The sequence below is a fragment of the Giraffa tippelskirchi genome, chromosome 2 (assembly GCF_054371585.1).
Source record: "Giraffa tippelskirchi isolate mGirTip1 chromosome 2, T2T-mGirTip1v1.2.pri, whole genome shotgun sequence".
NCBI classification, from domain to species: Eukaryota; Metazoa; Chordata; class Mammalia; order Artiodactyla; family Giraffidae; genus Giraffa; species Giraffa tippelskirchi.
Window position 1 is genome coordinate 66,062,078 of NC_137276.1, and position 23,710 is coordinate 66,085,787.

The window sequence follows — 23,710 nt, forward strand, 5'->3', positions numbered from 1 at the left end:
AGGCTTCCAAACTCCGCATTCCAGCCTCCCCCCTCCTGGAGTTCTAAAAGCAGCAAAACAAGTCATCGCAGGGTCCCAGGAGCAAACTACTCTCCCCAACTTCCTTTCTAAAAACGCCAAGAGACAGCTCCAAAATCAAGCTTCAATGTGCACAAAGACACTATATGTTAAGAGGCAGAGGGAATGCGGAGCGAGTGCAAGGCCAAGTGTAGACGAATTTGCCCTGGAGTACGAGGGCGGGGGACGGGGGAAGGAGAAAACTGGGTCGAGTGCGTAAACCTGCCACGAAGCGGGAATGGGGCTTTTTTTTTTTTCACGAGAGGAGAGCCAGCCACGTTCCCAGAGTGGGCACGCGCTGAACAGAATTGCGGGAGAGAACGCGAAGTTAAGATTCTCGAAAGCAGTCTCAAGGGGGTTTCAGGGGAAGCCCCAGGAAAGGGGCTTTGGTGGAGCCGGGGTGGCCCGAGAGGCCCAGAGTGGATACGCCCTGAGTTAAAGGGCCGTGGCGGGAAACTGCGGCGACACCGCGGAGGTTAGCGCGGGCGCGCTCGGGTGCCGGCAGCGGGCTCGGGTGAGGGCCGCGCGGGCGCCGACGCTCACCTCCCGGTGTGGTGGAGAAGAGCGTCCCCCCGGGCGTGGTGCAATAGTCATGAGGTAGCTGCGTGGCGTCGCTGATGGGCACGGTGCGGGTGGGGATGGCGCGGCTCTGGCTGGGCTGGTGGCCGCTGCCGGCGGACGAGGACATGGCTCTGGGCGCGGGCTCTCGGGCTTTGTCCGGCGGGCGGGCAGGCAAGCGGCGGCGGCGGCTGAGGGCCCGGGCTGCTCCAGCTGCTCAGGCGGGCTGAAGGGCGGGCGGGGCTAGGCGCGCTCCGCTCGCTCCTCGCTCGCTTCCTCTTGCTCCCTCGTCCCGCTCCGCTCCCGCCGCCGCCCTCTCAGCCGCCGCCGCCGCCGCCGCCCGATCCTCCGGCCTCCGCCAGCAGCCTCAGCAGCAGGAGCAGCGGCAGCAGCGGCGACGACGACGACGACAACCGGAAGCGGGCGAAGGCGGGAGCCAGAGGGAGGCCAGGGTAGCTGGTCGGCCGGACGTGACGTCACGAGGGCGGGTCCTGGGCGGCAAGGAGGCTGGCGGGGCGGGGCTTATGCCCTGAGGGGGGGGACGCGAACCGGACTGAACCTATGCGAAGTGTTTGTGAACTGAACGTAGGTGTGCTTGGAAAACTTGTGTGGGTTTATTATTATTATTATTATTGTCAATCAACACTACTTGAGTTGACTTCTGTTTCCTATATCGAGGCAAAAGTGTTATTTTACTTTTAACTGTTCATTATTAAATGAAAGGAATGCGTGCATGTATTAAAAGACGATCAGAATGGTTTATGGTGCCACCGTACTCAAAGGGTAGCAAATTTTTTCGATAAAAAGTCGGAGAGTAAATACTTTAGGCTATACAGGCCTTATGGTCCCTGTCGCAAGTTTTCAACTTTTGGTGCTCTAGCGAGAAAGCAGCCTTCGACAACATGTGAATAAATGAGCTTGGATCCAGTAAGACTTTATTGACAAAAACAGGTGACCAGCTGGATTTGTCCTGTGGGCCATGGTTTGCAGATCCTGTCTTTGTTTTTGTTTTTGGTCCAGGTGCAGGCCTTGTGGGCTCTTAGCTCCCAGAACAGGGACTGAACTTGGACCCAGGCAGTGAAAGCACCCAGTCCTAACCAGTCGACCACCAGGGAATTTTCCTGTCTTTGCTTATATTATACATTAATTCAACAAATCTTTAATAAGCACCTACTGTGTGTGTCAGGAACTTTCTAGGGGAGAAGGTATAGCAGTAAACAAGACAGAGGCTCAGTGGAGTGAACATTCTGCTTGGAGAAATGGGGCTGTCCTCCCCACCTTCCCTTCCCTTCCCTACCTAACCCAGACTCCTATTTAATACTTGGTGTGGGTGGCACTGGGCTTTCCAGGTGGCTCGGTAGTAAAGAACCTGCCTGCCAATGCAGGAGACATAAGACACGTGGGTTTGATCCCGGAGTCGGGAAGATCCCCTGGAGGAGGGCATGGCAACCCACTCCAGTATTCTTGCCTGGAGAATCCCATGGACAGAGGAGCCTGGTAGGCTATAGTCCATAGCGTTGCAAAGAGTCCCACATGACTGAAGCCACTTAGCACACATGCATGTGGGTTGGCCTGCTTTGACTTTCCTTGTGCTGTCAGAGTTGGTTCTTTCCCCTGGGAGCTCCCATAGTGCCCTGTGCACACTGACGTCACTTGTACCAACCTTATGCATGAGTGTTATCTACTTATGCCTCTGGTTCCCTTCAAGACTGAACACTTCAAAGGCAAGGACTGGGCCCATCCTTCCCTCATAGTTTGGGGCCTAGCTCAGAATCAGCCTGTGGTCTGCAGTATTGAATTGACCTTAAGAAGTCTAGAGTGCATGTCCACAAATGTTGACAAATGTTTATTTTACATCCTTGTAAACACCACCACACTGAAAATCTGCAACATTTCCTCACACCCAAAAGTTCCCTTTGCAGTCATCACTTCACACCCCAAGCCTCAGCCTGAGATAATCACTGATCTGCTGTCTATCACAGCAGGTTAGCTTTGCCTGTTCTAAAACTTTATACAAATTAAATCACACTGTGTGTATTGTTTTACACTTGGCTTCTTCATATAGCACAATGTGTTGCTATATCAGTAATCCACTCCTTCTTATGGCTGAGTAGTATTCCATTTATGGATATACCACAGTTTATCAGATGAGAATTTAAGGGAAAAATATCTGTTGTTCCCTTTCCCAGAACCTACCATGGGGAATTAAGAGGGTCTTGGGTGGCGGCCTCAAATGTACAGGCTGTGTATTATCTCTTATATTAAGAATATTGTGGTTTATATTAAGCAATATGTATTTGTTCTCAGTCCCTGTTCCTAGCACAGAGCTCCTAAGACCATTAAAACTCCCTGAGGGATGAGAGTGATCTAGGTGTCTTTTGTGATGTCAAGGTGACTTTTGAAACGCCCTTAGGGCAACCAAGAAGGAGAACTGGTCACCAGTGAAACCAGCCAGGTGATTTGGAGAGCTAGAACTTTCATTGTCACCCCTCTGACCTCTGGGGAGGGAAAAGGGGCTGGAGAGTGAGTTCAATCACCAATGGCCAATGAGCTAATCAGTTATGCCTGTGTAATGAAGCTTCCATAAAGACCTAAAAACGATGGACAGAGAGTGGCTCAAAGAGCTTCCAGGTTGGTGAACATGTGGAGATCTGAGGAGAGTGGTGTGCCCAGGAAAAGCATGGAAGCTCCACTTCCTTTCCTCATACTTTGCCCTATACATCTCTTCCATCTGGCTATTCTTTTTTAATAGTGTATTTTTTTTTCTTATTGGAGGATACTTGCTTTACAATGTTGTGGTGGTCTCTGCTGTACATCAGTGCAAATCAGTCCTGATTATATACACCCCCTCCCTGTTCAGCGTCCCTTCCCCTTCATTGCACTCCTCTAGGTCACCACAGATTGCCAGGCTGAGTTCCCTGTGTTTTACAGCAGCTTCTTACTAGTTATACACCTGGCTGTTCTGAGTTATATCCTTTTATAGTAAACTGGTGGTCTAGTAAATAGCAAGTTTCTCTGAGTTCTGTGAGCCACTTGAGCAAATTAATAAAACCCAAGAGGTGGGTAATTGGAATTGCTGATCTATAGTCAGTTGGTCAGAAACACAGGTGATAACCTGGACTTTAGATTGGCATCTCAAGCTGGGAGGCGGGGAGCAGTCTTATAGGACTGAGCCCTTAATCTGTGGCATCTGATGCTATCTCCAGGTAGTGTTAGAATTAAGTTGAATTATAGGGTACCTACCAAAACAAAAAACAAGTGTAAAAAAATAGGGACTTTCTTGGTGGTCTGGTGGTTAAGACTCCATGCTCCCAGTGCTAGGGGCATGGGTATGATCCCTGGTTGGGGAACTAAGATCCCACATACTGCGGGGTGCAGCTAAACAAACAAAACAAAACAAAACCAAATGTATAGGGCACCCAATTGGTTTTGGAGAATTGCCTGGTGGTGAGGGAAAAAAAACATATCGGAATTGGGGGCAGAATCTTATCTCTGAGAGAGGTTATCTAGATAGTTGGTGATTTGAAAGCTGCTGATGCAATTGTGACTTCTGGATCCATACCTGATGTACTGCCAGGATAGAATGTCCAATATATACCACATCTGAAGAGCCCTTTCTTGGAAATTTTAATGTTAACTAATATAACATGGGTTTCAAATAACGGAAGTGACCTGGGTGTCCCCAGATTAGGGGTTCTCCTTCTGTAGCCTATTATTCCAGTGTTTAGCCAGCAGGCCTTCCCCAAATTCGTTCCTTTTAACTCCCCTGTACCTACCTGCTACCAGCTTTCTCTCTGGTTTCGTCTTTCCCAGGGGCAGAGGGGGGCTCTTTCCCCTGCCCTCTGTATTGAGGCCACCCACACTCGATCTGTATCATCACAAGGATAATAGCCCCTTGATAACACTTTTCCTGCACTTTCAGACCATTATCTCACTTAAGCTGAGCCACAGCCCTGTGATGGAGGCAGCCTGCTTATTATTCTTTTCATTATTATTATCGGTATTATTCTTCTTACATTTCACAGATAAAGAAACTGTGACTCGAAGAGGTTATGACTTCCTGAGCTTCTGGTTGGCCATTCTATGTGCTTCTTACTGTACCCACAGGCCTCCTGCATCATAAAGAGGTAAGGTACCCCCTGGGTGTACCCGTTCTTTATTGTCATATTTGCTGAACTCATGTGGGGATGAGCAGTAGTCATTCTTGAGCTCCTGACACATAAAATACCGAATGTGTTCAGATGGTGATAACAATCATAGATAACTTTTATAGACAGTGAGGCTGAGTCACATGCTGTTCTAGGCCTTCTACAGATCTTATCTCTAATACTGCCAACTTCTGTACAAGGTGGTATTATTATGCCTGTTTTACAGATAAGAAAGCAGCCTCAGAATCCACCTGCCAATGTAGGAGACAAGAGATGCGGGTTGGATCCCAGGGTTGGGAAGAACCCCCAGAGGAGGACATGGCAACCCACTCCAGCATCCTTGCATGGGAAATCCAATGGACAGAGGAGCCCGGCAGGCTACAGTCCATGGGGTCACAAAGAGTCAGACACGACTTAAGGACTGAGCCCACACAGGCACATTCAGAGAGGCTAACTTGCCTGACGTCACCTGTGTCTCTGAAAATTCTCCATCCTCGTTGTGGTTGGGAACCCTCCACTGTGACCTCGCGTGTGCGTTGGTTCACATGCTGGGTCTCCCACTTGCTTGCCATGTGACCATGAGTCTCATCGAGTTCCCTTATCTGAAAAATAGGAGGGGTCCCTCATTCACAGAGTGCTCTTCTGAGGATTAAATGTCAGGCCCAGCCCATTTTGGCAGATGGGAATGACGACTAGGCACCAATCCCGGTCCAAGAAGATGATGGGGGCCTGGAGGCCAGAGGGCAGCCTATCTGACTGTTAGGGTCCATGTTTCAGTCTAGATATTTCCTCCTTCAGAGGCTTTGTCAGGTGATGCCAACAAAAGTCTGCAATTGTAGATGTCATGAGGTAGGGTTTGTTCAGAGTTATTAGGTATCATAAAGTCCTCTGTTGAAGCTGGTTTATTATCTGCCTGTTTACTACAGTTCAGCACCTGTATTCATCATTTTCTCTCCATCTCAAAGTTTACTAGAAGATTCTTCATGAATACAATCCTTCCTATATCACCCCTGGCCTGCAGAGTGAAAGTGGACAGTTCACTTAAAGCCACATCACATCCAATGGTGTGTTCTGGATTGGATGACTTGAACTCCAACCAGAGAGAGCACTTGTAAAACGGAAATGCACTGTCATCCAGAATGAACGATGTGCCATGCCCTGTGCCAGCCACAGCCCAAAGGCAAGCACACAGTTTTCGGAGCCTGGGAGCTAAGAGTGGGTGCTCAGTAAGTTGAGTCAAGAGGCACTTCTGCCCTCTCTTGGGTGGAGGCTACGGTTTCCAATGGGAATCATTTAGCAGTCATTGGGTGGTGCTGTCGGATTCAGAGTGGATGACTTAACTCAGTTAAGTGCATTCTCCATGTGGATTCTGAACTGATTCTCCATGTGGGCTCTGGACAAGTTGCCTGGCTTCCATGTCTCCATCAACTCTGGGTTTGGGGTGAACAGGGCAGACCTCATGCAGCTTCCATGGGAGTCATTCAAGTCCTTGCATCCAGGTCTTCTGGCTGGATTTAGATGGGGCCATTCATCTTTCCACAGCATCAGAAACCCTGAGTAGCAATGGCTGGCAGTGTATATTGTATTGTCAGTTCAGTTCAGTGCAGATGCTCAGTTGTGTCCGACTTTGTGACTGCATGGACTGCAGCATGCCAGGCTTCCCTCTCCATCACCAACTTCTGGAGCTTGTTCAAACTTATGTGCATCAAGTCGATGATGCCATCCAACCATCTCATCCTCTGTTGTCCCCTTCTCCTCCTGCCTTCAATCTTTCCCAGCATCAGGGTCTTTTCCAATGAGTCAGTTGTTTGCATCAGGTGACCAAAGTATTGGAGCTTTAGCTTCATCATCAGTCCTTCCAATGAATATTCAGGACTGATCTCCTTTAGGATGGACTGGTTGGATCCCTTGCAGTCCAAGGGACCCTCAAGAGTCTTCTCCAACACCACAGTTCTAAAGCATCAATTCTTTGGCACTCAGCTTTCTATATGGTCCAACTCTCACATCCATACATGACTACTGGAAAAATCATAGCCTTGACTAGATGGACCTTTGTTGGCAAAGTAATGTCTCTGCTTTTTAGTATACTGTCTAGTTGGTCATAGTTTTTCTTCTAAGGAGCAAGTGTCTTTTAATTTCATGGCTGCAGTCACCATCTTCAGTGATTTTGGAGTCCAAGAAAATAGTCTGTCACTGTTTCTATTGTTTCTCCATCTATTTGCCATCAAGTGATGGGACCAGATGCCGTGATCTTCGTTTTTTGAATATTGAGTTTTAGGCCAGCTTTTTCACTCTCTCCCTTTCTTCAAGAGGCTCTTTAGCTCCTCTTCACTTTCTGCCATAAGGGTGGTGTCATCTGCATATCTGAGCTTATTGATATTTCTCCTGGTAATCTGTACCACCACCCTGTGGCTTCCCATACCTCTTAGGATCCTGAATAAGGCCCTCCATGGTCTGGGATCATCTCCTGTCTTTCTCCTCCCTTCCTGTGCTCCTGTTCCTCAAACAGACTGTGTTTCCTCCTATCACAGGGCCTTTGCAAATGCTATTCCCCATGTCGGGTCATTCTCTGTGATGAACAGACTTTAAGGTGACCCCTCCAACCCCACCCCACGATCCCTAACTCCTGGTGTTCACACCTTTGAATATGGGCAGGACCTGTGACTTGCCTGTAACCCATAGAATATGGCAAAGGTGACAGAATGTCACTTTTGTGATTATAGTATGTAAGATTCCATCTTGCTAGAGCCTGTGACCCTTCTCTAGTCAGATCTCCATGTCAGAACACAGCCATGCCTCACCCCCAGAGAAACTGTGAGATAACAAAAGTATTCTTTTTGTTTTGGCGGGGAGACGGGGGGCGGTGATGGCAGTGCACAGCTTGCAGGATCTTAATTTCCCAACCAGGGATTGAACCTGGGCCCTCAGCAGTGAGAGCGCTGAGTCCTAACCACTGGACCTTTGAGGGAACTCCCTCAAAGGTATTCTTTTAAGTTATATTTGTTGTTTAAAAAGAAAAAGCTGGGTAAATGCATTACTATTTTCTATATGCAGCACAGAAAACCAATATATTCTCTAATATTCACCTAGTTTACACCCACTCATCCCTCACCATTCCCACCCCACTGAGCTTTCTCATCAGCCAAGATGCTAAGGCCAGTCTCCTTATTAGAGGTTCTCAGGCCATTGTGTGCCTTGCCACTGCATGACTTACATAGTTATAAGTGTATGATTATTTAATTAATAGCTGCCCCCCTCCCCCAGATTGTAAGTGCCAGGAAAGCAGCCTGTCATGGTCTCTGTATTTCCCCAGAGACTAGCGCAGTGCCTAGCACAGGTAGGTGCTCAGTAGATATCTGTTGAATAAATATGTGATTTGTAAAACACCCCACTCCAGTATTCTTGCCTGGAAAATCCCATGGATGGAGGAGCCTGGTAGGCTGCAGTCCATGCAGTCACTATGAGTCGGACACGACTGAGCGATTTCACTTTCACTTTTCACTTTCATGCATTGGACAAGGAAATGGCAACCCACTCCAGTGTTCTTGCCTGGAGAATCCCAGGGACGGCAGAGCCTGCTGGGCTGCCATCTATGGGTCGCACAGAGTCGGACATGACTGAGGTGACTTAGCAGTAGCAGAACATTCAGGGTCAAAAAGGGTTAGGGTATAGACAGGGGCTGGATTGTTCAGTGGCTAGAGGTTAAAATGACTTGGGTGGAAAATGGATTTTGTAGTACTAAAAACTCACTTTGAGGATTTCCCTAGTGATCTAATGGCTAAGACTCCAAACTCCCAAGGCAGAGGGCCGGAGTTGTATCCTGGTTCAGGGAAAGAGATCCCACATGCTGCAACTAAAAAACTGGCATGCTGCAACAAAGATTGAAGATCCAATGTGCCAAAACTAAGACACAGTGTAGTCAAATGAATAAACAAATGTATTTTTTAAAAATCTTGATTTTATTGTGACGGAGCTAGACAACTAAAGCTAAAAATGCATTTGGGGGCATCTTTGATAGGAAAAATATGTGTCCATACAATAGTCACATGAGCCACCCCATGGCTTGGCATAAGGATGTTTCTCTTCAAAGCTCCAGACTTCTTCCTCCTTCCAGAAGAATAGCTTGTATTTTGATCACCAGGCAACTCTCTTGACAGTGTCCTTACTATGAGTTTCCACCTTCATGGTCAGAGAAGGGACAATGCAAGGGGAGGAGGAAACAGTGTGGCACTCTGGCTGATCACATCTAATTCACAGATGTTATTATTTGGCTAACATATCATTCAAAATCACCTAATGAGTTTCCCACATTAAAAACCTGGAGATTCTTGTGCAGAACAGCCAATCAGGCTCCTTGAGGGGGACAGGACCACGGAGGACTCTCCAGCTCTGTTGCCTGGACCTTCAAGGAGCAAGGAGGCTGCCTTATGAGGCCAAATTGTGGGGGTGGCGTGGGGGGGTGCCCTCTGCCTGTGCTCCACCCCCTTCACCAGCGTGCACTCCTCTTCCCTAGAGAGACTGTGGTAAAACAGTACCTGAATCAATAAAGAAGTGATGCAAGATGTGAGCCTAAGAAAAAAAACCAAAAACCTGGAGATTTCAACATAAAAAGTGGATTTCTGGTTCTTCCTGAAAAATGAGATTTAATAATTCTTGACCCAGAGCAAGAGCATCTAGACTGGATGCTGATTTACAGCTGCCCCACGTGGTGGGCCATTTTCCAGTCTTCCCCCGCCTGCTTCAATCCCTCATGCTGCTTTCTGGACCCCAGAAGCATCTGAGTTTGCTATACTTAAACTAGATATTCCCAAATTTTCATCCAGTCTGGGATTTTTACATCACTGTATGTAGGCAGTGGAGGAAATTCCCTTGGGACTTTCTCTAGGTTCCCCTCTCTGACTGATCCCAGTAAATCCACCTTCCCAAGTCTCCTCAGTAAGAAGCATTATGAAACCCATCTGCTTTTTGCCTCTTTTCTCACTTCCCTGTCTCATCTACTCCGTCCACCCCATCATCATCGTGTTTCTAATACTCCTCTGGTTCTGCCTTTAGCTATAAGGCTCCCGGTATTCCAATAGTGGGGCTCCTCAAAGCCCAGCCTTTTCAGGCATTTTGGTCAAGACTGTGTGTGCCTGTGCCTTGCTGTTGCTCTGGAGGTGACATGAGCTTTAAAACACCAGAAGACAGATGAATGGGATGTTCTTCTATAAGATTCTGAAGTTCCCCTAACAAATGCAGATGAGCTAAAGAGAGTCCAGGGAAATGGCAGTCCAGTTAGGAATTCATTCCTGCATTCACACCTGCAGATATTGGGCTGGCCAAAAAGTTCATTCAGATTTTTTTCTGTAACATCTTATGGAATCATCCTTTTTTTTTTGGCACGTGGGTCTCAGATGCAGCACATGGGATCTTTGCTCTTAGTTGCAACATGTGGGATCTAGTTCCCTGACCAGGGATCGAACCCAGGACCCCCAGCATTGGAAGTGTGGAGTCTTAGCCACTGGACCACCAGAAAAGTCCCTGGAATCATTTTTTAAAAAATAATAATAATAAAAAAAGATCTCTCTTTAAAAGCCATGTAATAAGAAGTCCAGGGAGTTCCCTGGTGGTCCAGTGGTTAAGAATACACCTTCCAATACAGGGGACATGAGTTCAATCCCAGGTTAGGGAACTAGAATCCCACATACCATGGGGAAAGCCCGTGTACCACAACTAAGACCCGACACAGTTAAATAAATATTTTTTTAAAAAAGAAAAAGAAGTCCAGAGCTCTGAGGTTGTTGGAGTTGATTCAGGGCCTCTCTGTCATGGTCAGAACATGGTACTCAAGGCTGCAGCTCTTATATTTACATTTAAGGCAGGAAGAAAGTTTGTCTTATTGTATCAGGAAAGTGAACATTTGCAAAATACCCCCAGCTGACTTCTGTTTTTATTTCATTAGTGTTAGGGGTTCAATTATGGCCTTCCCCAAAAAGGTATGTTGGAGTCCAAACTCCCAGTACCCCAGAATGACCTTATTTGGATTGTATATACATACATACATATATATATATATATATTTTGCCACACCTGACCAGGAATCAAAACCAAGCATTCAGCAATGAAAGCTTGGAGTCAGGGCCACCAGGGAATTCCCTGAAGACTGTATCTTTAAAGAATTAAGCAAGTTAAAATGAAGTCATTAGAGTGGGCTCTAATCCAATGGGATGTCTGTGTAAAAAGGAGAAACATTGACACAAAGGGAAGACAATGTAAAGAGACACTGGGAGAGACTTCCCTGGTGGTCCAGTGGCTAAGACTCTGCCCTGCCAATGGAGGGGGCCCAGGTTCGATCCCTGGTCAGGGAACTAGATTCCTCATGCCGCAACTAAGACCCGGTGCAGCCAAATAAATAAGTAAATATTTTTTTAAAAGACAGAGAGACATTGGGAGAAGACGGTCATCTGCAGGCCAAGGAGAGACACTGGAACAGATCCTTCACTCCCAGTGTACTAAAATTGCCCTCCAAAAGAAATTGTCGTGCTGACACCTTGATTTCAGACTTGTAGTCTCCAGAACCGCGAGACAATACATTTCCATTGTTTAAGCCACACAGTCTTTGGTACCTTGTTATGGCAGCTCTAGGAAACTGTTACAATTGACCAGACCACAACACAAGGTTTCCCCTAGTTTCAACAGTTCAGTTCAGTTCAGTCACTCAGTCGTGTCTGACTCTTTGTGACCCCATGAACCGCAGCACGCCAGGCCTCCCTGTCCATCACTAACTCCCTAAGTCCACCCAAACCCATGTCCATCAAGTCGGTGATGCCATCCAGCCATCTCATCCTCTGTCGTCCCCTTCTCTTCCTGCCCTCAATCTTTCCCAGCATCAGGGTCTTTAGGGCAGGGAAAACGAGTGTGTAGTTGGTCTGTTGTTGTTCAGTTGTTAAGTCATGTCTGACTATTTGCAACCACAAGGACTGCAGCACACCAGTCTTCCATCCCTCACCATTTCCCAGAGTACGCCCAAGTTCATGTCCATTGAATCAGTGATGCCATCCAACCATGTCATACTCTGCCATCCTCTTCTCCTCCTGCCTTCAATCTTTCCCAGCATCAGGGTCTTTTCCAACGAATTGGCTGTTTGCATCAGGTGACTAAAGTTTTGGAGCTTTAGCTTCAGCATCAGTCCTTCCAGTGAGTATTCAGAGTTGATTTCCCTTAGAATTGACTGGTTCAATCTCCTTGCTGTCCAAGGGACTCTCACGAGTCTTCTCCAGCACCACAATTTGAAAGTATCAATTCTTTGGCATTCAGCCTTCTTTATGGTCCAGCTCTCACATCTGTACATGACTCCTGGAAAAACCATAGCTTTGACTATACAGACCTTTGTCAACAAACTAATGTCTTTACTTTTTACCCTGTTGCCCCAAAAAAAAGTGAATTCTACTGATGAGAAAAAAGAAGGTGGATGTTGGAGTAGCAACCAATAGCATCAGCCAAAGTCCTGGGGAGTCAGAGGCAAGAAAAACCAATCTACAAGACGGTGTGAAATGAATGGATGAATGACTGATTTCCTGGCCTGCTGATAAATGAATGATTGATCAATAAACAGTTACTAAGCATGTAGGGTCTCAGTCTTGTGCCATGCAGAGGATACTTACACAGTCAGTCTTGACTCTTCCCTCAGTCAGCTCATAATTAGACTGTAAACATAAAATCTTCATTTATAAACCATATTTTCCTGGACCCCAGAAGTTTAAGCATGAAAGCGACTTAGCACACATGTACACCTACATTTTAATAGGTGGAGACTAAGCTAAAGAAATAAATCTTGTTTTTCTTGCTCAAACTGCCAGTGCCCAGGAAAATATGGTTTATAAAATGTAGGCCCTCCTACCCTAAATCCATCCTTTGGGCAGAGATCACTAATTGCTCCCAAGTATCCATTTTCCCCTTCTTTATAGTTATAAAATTCACGAGTTTTAGCTGGGCACTAGAACACTCAGCCATGGACTACATTTCCCAGCCTCCCTTGTAGTTAGGGGTCGCTAAGAGTTGGAAACGACTGAGCGACTTCACTTTCCCTTTTCACTTTCATACATTGGAGAAGGAAATGGCAACCCACTCCAGTGTCCTTGCCTGGAGAATCCCAGGGATGGGGGAGCCTGGTGGGCTGCCGTCTATGGGGTCGCACAGAGTTGGACACGACTGAAGCGATTTAGCAGCTTGTAGTTAGGGGTGATCACATGACTAAGACAGGATGTAAAAGAGAGTGCTCATGTGGGTCAGGCTCCTTAAAGGCAAAGTGGCTTGCTCCAGACACTTTCTTTTCCTCTCCCTGACAGCTTAGAAATAGTATAACTGCAATAGTAGCCTTGCACCCAGAGAAAGAAGGAATGTATTGAAGATGACAGAGTAACTGGCCATCTTGATTTTTAGATGATCTTTTGGAGCAGAGCTTGCCTAGACCACCTTTTTCATAGGGGAGAAACTATCTTATTTAAGCTGAAGTATTTGGAGGTGTTCTTTTACAGCCACCTAGATGAACCCTAAGTGATATATTCCATGAGAATAAAGTAGGGGTGACCCATGTGTATTTTCAGATATACTTGTCCTTCTACACTGTTAGATGGGATACTCTCCACTCTGACGTATCCTGCATGTGATTTGATTCCAAACCAGTCCTGTCTCTGGTTTTCAGTGTCTCACTGAGACCCAGAAGCTAGGGGCAGCGTTTGGGTGGGGCAAGACCTAAAGAGGCACTTTCAGACCTGTGTAGGATTGGCAGCAGCGAGTGAGTGTGAAACCGAGTTCCCGTAAAACTGAGTCCCCTTCCTGAATTTTATGATTAATATCTCTATCCAAAACTTTACTCTCTTGCTTGCCTCCTCTGAACTCAATCCTTTTCCTGTCCCCTTTGACCTCAATCCTGTGGTAACTGAACACCCATTAACCGGAGTCAGATGACTAACACTGCTGTTGTTGATAATATCGTGAATGTACTAAAATTGCTGTTGTAGAAATCGTTAGCGTACAAATTCAGGCTGTTTCTCCAGGGCAAGATGAGCTCACAGACCTCTTAGCCATGGGCCAATTAGCTGAGAACTGTAAACTAGAGACATCCTGACTCCTGAAACTGTGATTAAGAAATGTCACAAGACGATGATTAATCCCAGCCTCTTTGTTCTTCCCCCTTAAAACATCCCTCGTTCGAAGACTGAGTTGAAGTGGATCTGAGAATTGTCTCCCACTTCTTAGCTGCGCATCCTGCAAATAAACCCTAACTTTGCTGCAGATACCTGCCATCAGGGTTTGGCTTTCAGTGGCTGTGGGCACATGAGCCCTCCTTAAATTTTGCATCGTTGTGTTCCTAAGTCTCCTTAGGAACTTTAGTTTTCCTAAGCCACTCTAGTCTCAGCCCTGCCAGAAATCATAGCATTTTCATTTAAAAACTTAAATATATGCTTGTTCTTTGTCCTAATTGCTAGGAATTCTTCCTTTGGAAATAAACAAACAGGGTTCTAAACCATATGTTCAAAATGATCATATATGTAAATATAGGACAGGAAGGACATGCACCCAAATGATAACAGAGGTTATCTCTGAGAGATGGGGTTATAGATTATTTTTTCCATTGTGTTTGTGTGTTTGTGTTTGTGTTGTACACATTTTCTGCACTTGACAAGCATGTTTTTGTGGCTAGGGAGAAATAACGTTATATTTAAATATGACCCACTGTGTTTAGGCTAAGCACCTTACTGCCCTCTTTCCTTCTGGATAGCACTTTCCCATGAGGCTCTCTGATCCCTCATGCAAACAGCCCCCCAGAGTCTCACCCCACAAACCTCTCAGACAGGCATACACATGTCTGAATCTACAGAGAGGCTGGGACAGGCCTGTTGGGGTGCGGTCTTCTCTGAGGGCACTGTAGGACAGGATATGACAATTTAAAGGCCCCTCCCCACCTTCTGCCTCCTCTCCCAGGGGTTGTTCAGGGAATCCACACCCTCGTGGAAGGAGTCGGATGGACAGGATTTCAATCCCTGACTTTGCCAGGTACAAGCCATGTGACTCTGGGCAAGTTACTTCGTCTCTCTGCTCAATCTTCACATGCATAAAATGGAGATAACACTGGAAGTTATAGCACAGTGATCTTCTGGAGCCAGTAAGAAGATGCATGTGAAATGTGGATGCCAGTCTGGCATGAGATGACTCAACAAGGGGTAAGTGGTGGCATTCTTATTGATGCCCTGGAGGCTGTGTCTCCCTCATCTCAAACACAGTACTGGACATGCTTAACTCTTAATCATCCCCCACCCCCAATCTGTTCCTTTCTAGGCCTAGGTCATGGTAGCACCCAGGAAAGGCTTACCTCTCTTTCAGTCTCTCAGTTCAATCCACCTCCATGTCCTGATGGTTCTGCCTTCTAACTATCTTAACATCCTTCTGTCTCCTATCACCATTATCTTTCCCCTGGAAGGCTGAATGCACCTCCTAATTATTCTTCCCATGTCCACTCTTGGCCCCCTCTGATCCTTCTTCACGTTGCAGCCACAGGAATAGTAAAATAGAAATCAGCTCTTGTCACTCCCCTGTTCAAAACCCTTTTTGACTTCCAATTGCGTTTAGACCATATAAGGCTACCAAGCCCAGCCCAGTCTGCCCAGTCTGTTCTCTGTACCACTCTCATCCTTTGTCCTCTCTCTCACTGCATGCCAGCCTCACAGACCTTCTCTTGGTTTCCTGAAAACACCAGTGCTTTGTAGCTTCAGAGGCTTGAGCTTCAGAATACCTGCCCCAGATACTCTTCTCCCCTTCTTGGCCTGGCCCTGCTCACCCATACTGTTTGTTCAAGCCCAAGCCTAAATGCGGTTTCCACAAAGAGCCACCCCACCCCACAACACCTAGTCTAAAGCAGGCCCTCCTGTTGCTCTCTTCCCCTGTACTCTCCTTCAAAGCCCTTTTCACAAACTACCCTGATCAGGATGTATTTGAATGTCCTTTTAATGTCTGTCTCTAATACCAACACTCCAGGAAAGCAGGGACCATATTTCTATTGCTCATTACTGTTTCCATAACACCCAGTGAGTTACCTGGGGCAAAGTGTACGTTAAATAAAATATTTGTTAAAAGAATTAGTTAAATATCAGAATAAAAAAATCTCTGAATGTTAATATATGTGCTATATAAACTCGAAGCAAATCATATTGGAATTTGGGTCACTGAGAATTTATTGTGGGCTAGTTTGGCCTGATAAATCATCTTGGAAGAGGACGTCCCTGCTAGTCCAGTGGATAAGAATCTGCCTGCCAATGCAGGGGACATGGGTTCAATCCCTGGTCTGGAAAGACTCCACATGCCTTGGGGCAACAAAGCTTGTGCGCTACAACTACTGAGCCCATGCTCTGGAGCCTGTGCTCTGCAACAGGAGAAGCCACCACAATGAGAAGTCCTTGCACCACAGCAAAGAGTAACCCCTGCTTACCACAACTAGAGAAAGCCCACACACAGCAAAGAAGACCTAATGTAGTAAAAAAAAAAAAAATGAATAAATTATAAAAAAATCATCTTGGAAGAGCAGTAAGCATCCATCTAGCTATCCATCTACCCATAAAGCGATCCACTCATAAATCCATTCATTCACTCAACCATCCACCCACTTGCCCAATTGTCCATCCATCATTTCATCCAACATTCATTGAATACCACTCAAAATGTTGAAAGGTAAGGATCTAATATAAAACATGATGATAACACTATATTGTAAAATTAAAATTTCTTAAGAGACTGTCCTCACTAAAGAGTAAGATAAATTTGTGAGGTAATGGATATGTTAATTAGCTAGATAGGGGGAATCCTTTCACAGTGTATATTTATACCAGGTTACCACGATGTGTGCTTTAAATCTCACAATTTTATATTTCAGTTATGCTTTAATAAAGCTGAAATTTTAAAAATGTTGAAAGGGGGGAGAGGGAATAAATTAAGATTTTGAGATTAACAGACACAGACTATGATATATAAAATAGATAAATACAAGGACCTACTATATGGCATAGGGAATTATATTCAATATCTTACAATAATCTATAATGGAAAAGAATCTGAAAAATTATATGTATATAATAATCACTTTGCTGTACACCTGAAAGTAACACAACATTGTAAATCAACTATTCTTCAATTTAAAAAATGCTGAAAGAACTGAGCCATCATCTAGGACAGTGGCTGATAAGCATTTTTGACATTGATTTACAGTTAAAAAGTCCCACACTTATTATCGTGACTTGGTACATTCATTCATTTGTATAAAACTGAAACAAAAGTTTTGTTAAATAATACCCTTATCACATGTGAACCTCCCTGTTGTATTCTATCCTGTTCTATTCTATTCTATTCCATTCACAAGAAATGTTATTATTACCCACTGTGGTTGGCAGTTTCTGAAATGGCTCCCAGTGATTCCAACCTCCTGATATTCATACCCTATGTAATCCTTTCCCTTTGAGTGTGGGCTAGACCTACTGACCTGCATCTAATCAACAGAACACAGCAGACATGGTGAGGTGTCAAGTGACAGGAAGTCCTGGATTAGGTTACAGAAGACTGTGACTTGTGTACTGACAGCACTCTCTCTTGCTGACGCTCCCTCTTGCCCCCTTCCTTGCTTGCTTAAATAAAGCAAGTTCCCATGTTGAGGGATGCTCTTTGGAAAGGCCCACATGGCAAAGAACCGAGGGAGGTTCTTGCCAACAATTCATGAGGATTTGAAGTCTTAGTCCAACAGCCCATGGGAACTGGATCCTGCCAGCAACCGTGTGAGTGAAGCAGGAAGAGGGTTCTTCTTGGGTTAGCCTCCAAAGACACTGAGAGACTCAGAGCCAGAGGACCGACCTAAGCCACGCCCAGATTCTTGCCCCACAGAAACCAGGATAGAAGAAACGTTATTTTACCTACTAAGTTTAGGGTAATTGGTTATGCAGCAATAGAAAACTAATATAGTCACTAAACTGGCTTCTCAACTTGCTGATGAGTATTGACTCATAAATGAAAAAACACTGATCTAGTTCTAGATGCAAGTCCTGTGCTGGGGCAGGGGGCATCAAAAAGAGATTGAGGATGAATAAGTCCTGGTCATAGCCTTCAAAGAGCTTTAAGTGTTTTTTGAGGATCCGCAATTTAATAGGATGCATATATTTGTGGGGCAGAGTTCAAAGACAGAAGTAAGTGAGAGGTTCATCCAGGCTGAGACAGACCACTGTGATGAGCACAGAGATATCTTGTTTAGGGATTCCTTATAGGGGGAAATACAGCCTTCACAGGGGATGCAGAAGGATTCTTCCACACTCAGAAATACTTGGGAGAGGAGGATGTGACCACAAAGAACTCTACTTAGGGGAAGAATCAAAGCAGCCACAAACCATGTCTTATGTCTACTGTGGTTAGTCTGAGGATTACTCAGGAGTCTGAGAGTAGGAAAGGCGGGAGGAGGACAAAGACGTTATAAGGCGTACATAAATAAATATGTGTAAAATGCTAAGAATGGTGCCTGATGCATACTAAGTGCTATGTGTTGTTATTCCTGTGGTTTTGTTATAGTTATCTGGCCCTGCCCCTAGCTGGAGAAGGCAATGGCACCCCACTCCAGTACTCTTGCCTGGAAAATCCCATGGACAGAGGAGCCTGGTAGGCTACAGTCCATGGGGTTGAGAAGAGTCAGCCACGACTGAGCGACTTCACTTTCACTTTTCACTTTCATGCACTGGAGAAGGAAATGGCAACCCACTCCAGTGTTCTTGCCTGGAGAATCGCAGGGACGGGGGAGCCTGATGGGCTGCTGTCTATGGGGTCTCACAGAGTCGGACACGACTGAAGCAGCTTAGCAGCAGCAGCAGCAGCCCCTAGCAGTGTTCATCGGCAACGTCCAAATGATCAAACTCAGCGACTTTTCTCAGTTCTTCCCTCCTTGCCTCCCTGCAGCATCTGGCTTCTCTGCTGCCCAAGTTTCCACTGAAGCTCTCCAGACCCGCACCTTTTATGAGCCCTTTCTGCCCTCTCTGCCGGGCTGACTCCTCCTCTCTCACACCCAGCATCCACCTTCAGATGTTGCTCTAGTGTCCATTCTCAGACCTTGCCAGTTCTCACCATGCCCTCCCCTCTCTTCTCTCTGAGGATCCTTCTCCTTGCACAGCTTTCAGCCAGGGCCTCTGACCTATGTGACTGCAGCCTTGACCTCCAGCCCTGGTCTCTCTCTGCACCTCCTGACCTCTACTTCCAAGACTTTGTTGGACAGCTCCAAACGGACATCTCCTTAACATTCTTCTCAGCATATTCTACATCCTCCTCTTTATTCACCCTACACCAACAAGACCTCCAGGTACCTTAATCCTGTGCAAGGCACAGTCTAGCCCCCACACCTGACACCTCTCCCATATGTTTTGTTGTTGTTGTTTAGCTGCCAAGTCGTGTCTGATTCTTTGTGACCCCATGAACTGCAGCACACCAGGCTTTCCTGTCCTTCACCATCTCCTGGAGTTTGTTCAACCTCATGTCCATTGAGTCAGTGATGCCATCCAACCATCTTATCCTCTGTTGCCCCCTTCTCCTCTTGCCCTCAATCTTTCCCAGCATCAGGGTCCCTTCCAAAGAGTTGGCGCTTCGCATCAGGTGGCCAAACAATTTGAGCTTCAGCATGAGTCCTTCCAATGAGTATTCAGGGTTGATTTCCCTTAGGATTGGCTGGTTTGATCTCCTTGCAGTCCAAGGGATTCTCAAGAGTCTTCTCCAGCACCACAGTTCGAAAGCATCAATTCTTCAGCACTCAGCTTTCTTCATGGTCCAGCTCTCACATCCCATACATTTTCCCCCACATCAGTTTCCAAGTGCTGCAGGGTCTATCTCAGAATTATCTGTTGAATCTGTCCTTTTTTTTGTCCCCTCTACACCTACCCTAAATTTGGCCCTTCTCTTCCTCACATCGACCATTAAAAGGGTTTTCTCATGAGTCTTTCCATAGTTTTGAGAACTAAACTGTTGTCTGCTGTATCAGTAAACAAAGGATATTACAGCCACCAAGCCATCACATTATGGCCGCCTGGATGGTGAGCCCTGAGGGAGCTCAGGAGACAAACGGGCAGCCCACTGCCAACCCCATCTAGCAGTCACCCCCATCACTACCACCCCATAGCACACCTGAGGAAACCTAGGATGAGAAAACAGAGGACATTGTCCCCAGATAGCTGAGGTGCATATCAAAGGAATGATATTAGTGAGCCCAGACTCTTGCACCTTCCTATACACAGAGAAGTGTTAACTTCCTTAACCTGAGATATCTGGTTTTCTTTTATTAACAATAATCTTTTGATGTTCCGACTACCTGGTTTTGCTGCAAAAACTCCTGTATACCCTGGCTTCCCTTTTTCTTCTTTGGAGCAGTCTCTCAGTGCTGTTTGAGATGTTGTCTCCTGGGCTTGAAATCCTAAGACTATCTGACAAATAAAACATAACTCGCAACTTTTAGGTTCTGCATTTTCTTCAGTCAACAGTTCAATAGTTATACATGCAGAGTTATAGAGATAGGCTACCTGAAACTGAATCCTAATGCTTCCACTTAGTAGCTCTATGACCTCTGACAAGCTCTTTTATTTCTTCATGGCTTGATTTCCTCATCTTTAAAATGGGGCTACTAACAGGTGTGTGTGCCTGTGTAAGTATGTATGTATGTACGTATGTATGTATGTATGTATGTAAAGACTGAGTAAAGTAACAGCTTAGTAGAAAAAGTGACATTTTAGTATAAACCATCATTGTTATTATTATCATTATTATCATTTCAAATCATCCCATGCTCTGTTCCTTCCTCCCAGGGTGCTTCCCTAGTCACACCACTCTCTTGCTCAAAAGCTTTCAGAGATCTTCTGTTACCTATTATGGGAGACTGATGCCTTTACGGTACCAAAATGTTTACTCCTCCCTCTATCCACGCCCTTGGTGCCCTTCCGTATGGACTCCAGGCTTGGCCATGTTTTGGTTAATCAGGTAATAGAAAATCTGTGCCACTAGCAGAGGTTTGAAAAGTGCTTTCACTCTGGGCTTGCTTTTCAGCCTGGGCTGACCCCCTGGGCAATAAGAGACCATGTAGAGCAGAGGCCCATCAACCAACAGCAAGCCCTACTGACAGATGCAGGTGTGAGTCTGTCCTAGCTCATCCAGCCCTAGCCAGGTGCCAGCTGATTGTAGAGATCAGCTAAACCAGTTCAGATGGAACTGCCCAGCTTAACTACAAAACTGAGAGAAATAATTTATGGTTGTAAGCCACTCATGCTCAGTGAGGTTTGTTGCAAAACAACAGCTAAGTGAAACATCCAGTAAGTAAATGAAGTACGCCCTCGTCATTTTGGCAATGAAGGCTCTCATGGGCAGATCAGTGCACCCTTTCCTACTGTTCCCACTGTTTCCTTCCCACCAACCCCCAGCCCAAGCCTCGGGCAGGAATGCACTGAACTTGCTGACTTCTGAGCCTTTGCTCAAACTGAGCCCTCCTCCAGGAATGGTCTTCCCTGTCCTACTCCTTTCCTACTCTCACTGGCTTCTCACTCTTCTTCTGTGCCTATTGAAATTTAACTCACCCTAAGATTTGTTCAAGTACTATTTTTTTTACTCCCTGCAGTTGGTGAGCACATTGGGAACAGCCTGTTTTTGGAACTCTTTACTTGGTACTGCTGAACTCAAATTTCTTGTTATTGCAATATGACAAGTCTTTCCCAAGGAGCTGATTCCTGGAGCTCCAGGAGCACTGATGTGAGAACTACTCCCTTTTCAAATCTCGTTCAATCATCTTGAATTAACCAAGGCACTGGTATGCTTTACTATCTCCCTAACATTTGCTAGACTCTTTTATAAAGAGAACAAGTCTTTATAAGTCCCAGAAGCAGGCCTTTAGCAGGCAACAATAATTTGCTATAATTTAATAACATTGATTCATTTTAATTACATTTTAAAATGTTTTCCACTTCTATTGAGATACAATTGACTTATTGTTTATTTTTAATGTTACTTTCCATAGCAAATGATATGAGTTTCCACTTGTAGTAATGATACAAAGTTTCTTTTAAACTAAAAATTTTAAAAATTTGAAGTGTAGTTGACTTATTACTGCAATGTTGTGTTAGTTACAGGTGTACAGCAAAGTGATTCTCATATATATGTACATACATATATATGTATTTTTTCAGATTCTTTTCCATTATAGGTTATTATTGGACATTGAATATAGTTCTCTGTGCTATACAGTAGCGGAGAAGGCAATGGCACCCCACTCCAGTACTCTTGCCTGGAAAATCCCAGGGACGGGGGAACCTTGTGGGCTGCCGTCTATGGGGTCACACAGAGTCGGACACGACTGAAGCGACTTAGCAGCAGCAGCTATACAGTAGGTTCTTACTAGTTATCTATTTTATATATACTAGTGTATATATATCGGAGAAGGCAATGGCACCCCACTCCAGTACTCTTGCCTGGAAAATCCCATGGACGGAGGAGCCTGGTAGGCTACAGTCCATGGGGTCGCTAAGAGTCGGACACGACTGAGCGACTTCACTTTCACTTTTCCCTTTCATGCACTGGAGAAGGAAATGGCAATCCACTCCAGTATTCTTGCCTGGAGAATCCCAGGGACGGCGGAGCCTGATGGGCTGCCGTCTATGGGGTCGCACAGAGTCGGACACGACTGAAGCGACTTAGCAGCAGCAGTGTATATATGTCAATCTCATCTCCTAATTCATCCCACTCCCTCTTTACCCCCTTGGTAACCATAAGTTTGTTTTCTAATCTGTGACTCTGTCTCTGCTCTGCAAATAAGTTCATTTTTCTAGATTCTACATGTAAGTGATACTACATGATATTTGTTGTTCTCTTTCTGATTTATTTCACTCTGTATGACAATCTCTGGGTCCATCCATGTCACTGCAAATGGCATTGTTTCTTTTATAGCTAAGTAATATTCCGTTGTATATATGTACCACATCTTCTTTATCCATTCCTCTGTTGATGGATATTTAGGTTGCTTCCATGTCCTGGCTGTTGTGGATAGTGCTGCAGTGAACATTGGGGTGCATGCATCCTTTCAAATTACCATTTTCTCCAGATATATCCCCAGGAGTGGGATTGTTGGATATTCTGTATATAATAGGGTGTATCTGTTAATCCCAAACTCCTAATTTATCCCCCCCTTCCCTTTCATCCCTAATCATAATTTGTTTTCTAAGTCTGTAAGTCTATTTCTGTTTTGTAAATAAGTTAATTTGTATCATTTTTTAAAGATTCCACATATAAATGATATCGTATGAAATTTGTCTTTGTCTAAATTCCTTCACTTAGTATGATAATCTCTAGGTTCATCCATGTTGCTGCAACTGGAATGATTTCATTCTTTTTATGTCTGAGTAGTATTCCATATATATATATCACATCTTCTTTATCCATCCATCTGTAAATGGATATTTAGGTTGCTTCCATGTCTTGGCTATAAAAAAACATTTTTTTTAAGTTAAAGGAAAAATGAATTTAAAGGAGTACTCTTGCCTGGAAAATCCCACGGACAGAGGAGCCTGGTAGGCTACAGTCCATGGGGTTGAGAAGAGTTGGACACGAGTGGGTGACTTCACTTTCACTTTTCACTTTCATGCGTTGGAGAAGGAAATGGCAACCCACTCAGTGTTCTCGCTTGGAGAATCCCAGGGACGGGGGAGCCTGGTGGGCTGCCATCTGTGGGGTTGCACAGAGTCGGACACGACTGAAATGACTTAGCAGCAGCAGCAGCAAGTAAACTGTATTACCACCTCCCTCCAAAAAAGTCCTGATTTGTAGTGTGTGCTGGTTTCCACATTGTAAATTTTGTCACCATGCCTATTTCCAAAAACCTACATGATGCCACTAAATGCAGGGTTGGAAAAAGAAGTGTAGGA

At 45.3% G+C, this 23,710-nt stretch overlaps 2 protein-coding genes and 2 non-coding genes across 9 annotated transcripts in view; 2 read left to right on the forward strand and 2 right to left on the reverse strand.

The window, feature by feature from the left end:
• The window catches only part of EIF4EBP2 (eukaryotic translation initiation factor 4E binding protein 2), a 31,126-nt gene extending 30,086 nt beyond the window's left edge, over positions 1 to 1,040 (reverse strand). For both annotated transcript variants that reach the window (XM_081573886.1, XM_081573884.1), the window contains exon 1: positions 601 to 1,040. In XM_081573886.1, coding sequence (XP_081430012.1) covers positions 601 to 745 — 145 coding nt within the window. In that variant the 5' untranslated portion in view covers positions 746 to 1,040. The remainder of the gene's footprint in view (positions 1 to 600) is intronic.
• Positions 400 to 23,710, forward strand: part of LRRC20 (leucine rich repeat containing 20) — a 108,223-nt gene continuing 84,912 nt past the window's right edge. The window contains exons 1-2 of one of the 5 annotated variants that reach the window (XM_081573880.1): positions 400 to 532; positions 4,641 to 4,742. The gene's annotated coding sequence lies outside the window, so the exon portion shown is untranslated. Of the gene's footprint in view, positions 533 to 1,120; positions 1,224 to 3,031; positions 3,247 to 4,640; positions 4,743 to 23,710 lie in introns of those variants that run through there. The other 4 variants (XM_081573881.1, XR_014077938.1, XM_081573882.1 and 1 more) reach the window with 4 other exon arrangements.
• TRNAE-CUC (transfer RNA glutamic acid (anticodon CUC)) lies at positions 7,659 to 7,733 on the reverse strand. The gene has a single exon. It is a non-coding gene; the product is annotated as a tRNA-Glu (tRNA).
• Positions 11,038 to 11,110, forward strand: TRNAG-GCC (transfer RNA glycine (anticodon GCC)). Its single transcript has one exon. It is a non-coding gene; the product is annotated as a tRNA-Gly (tRNA).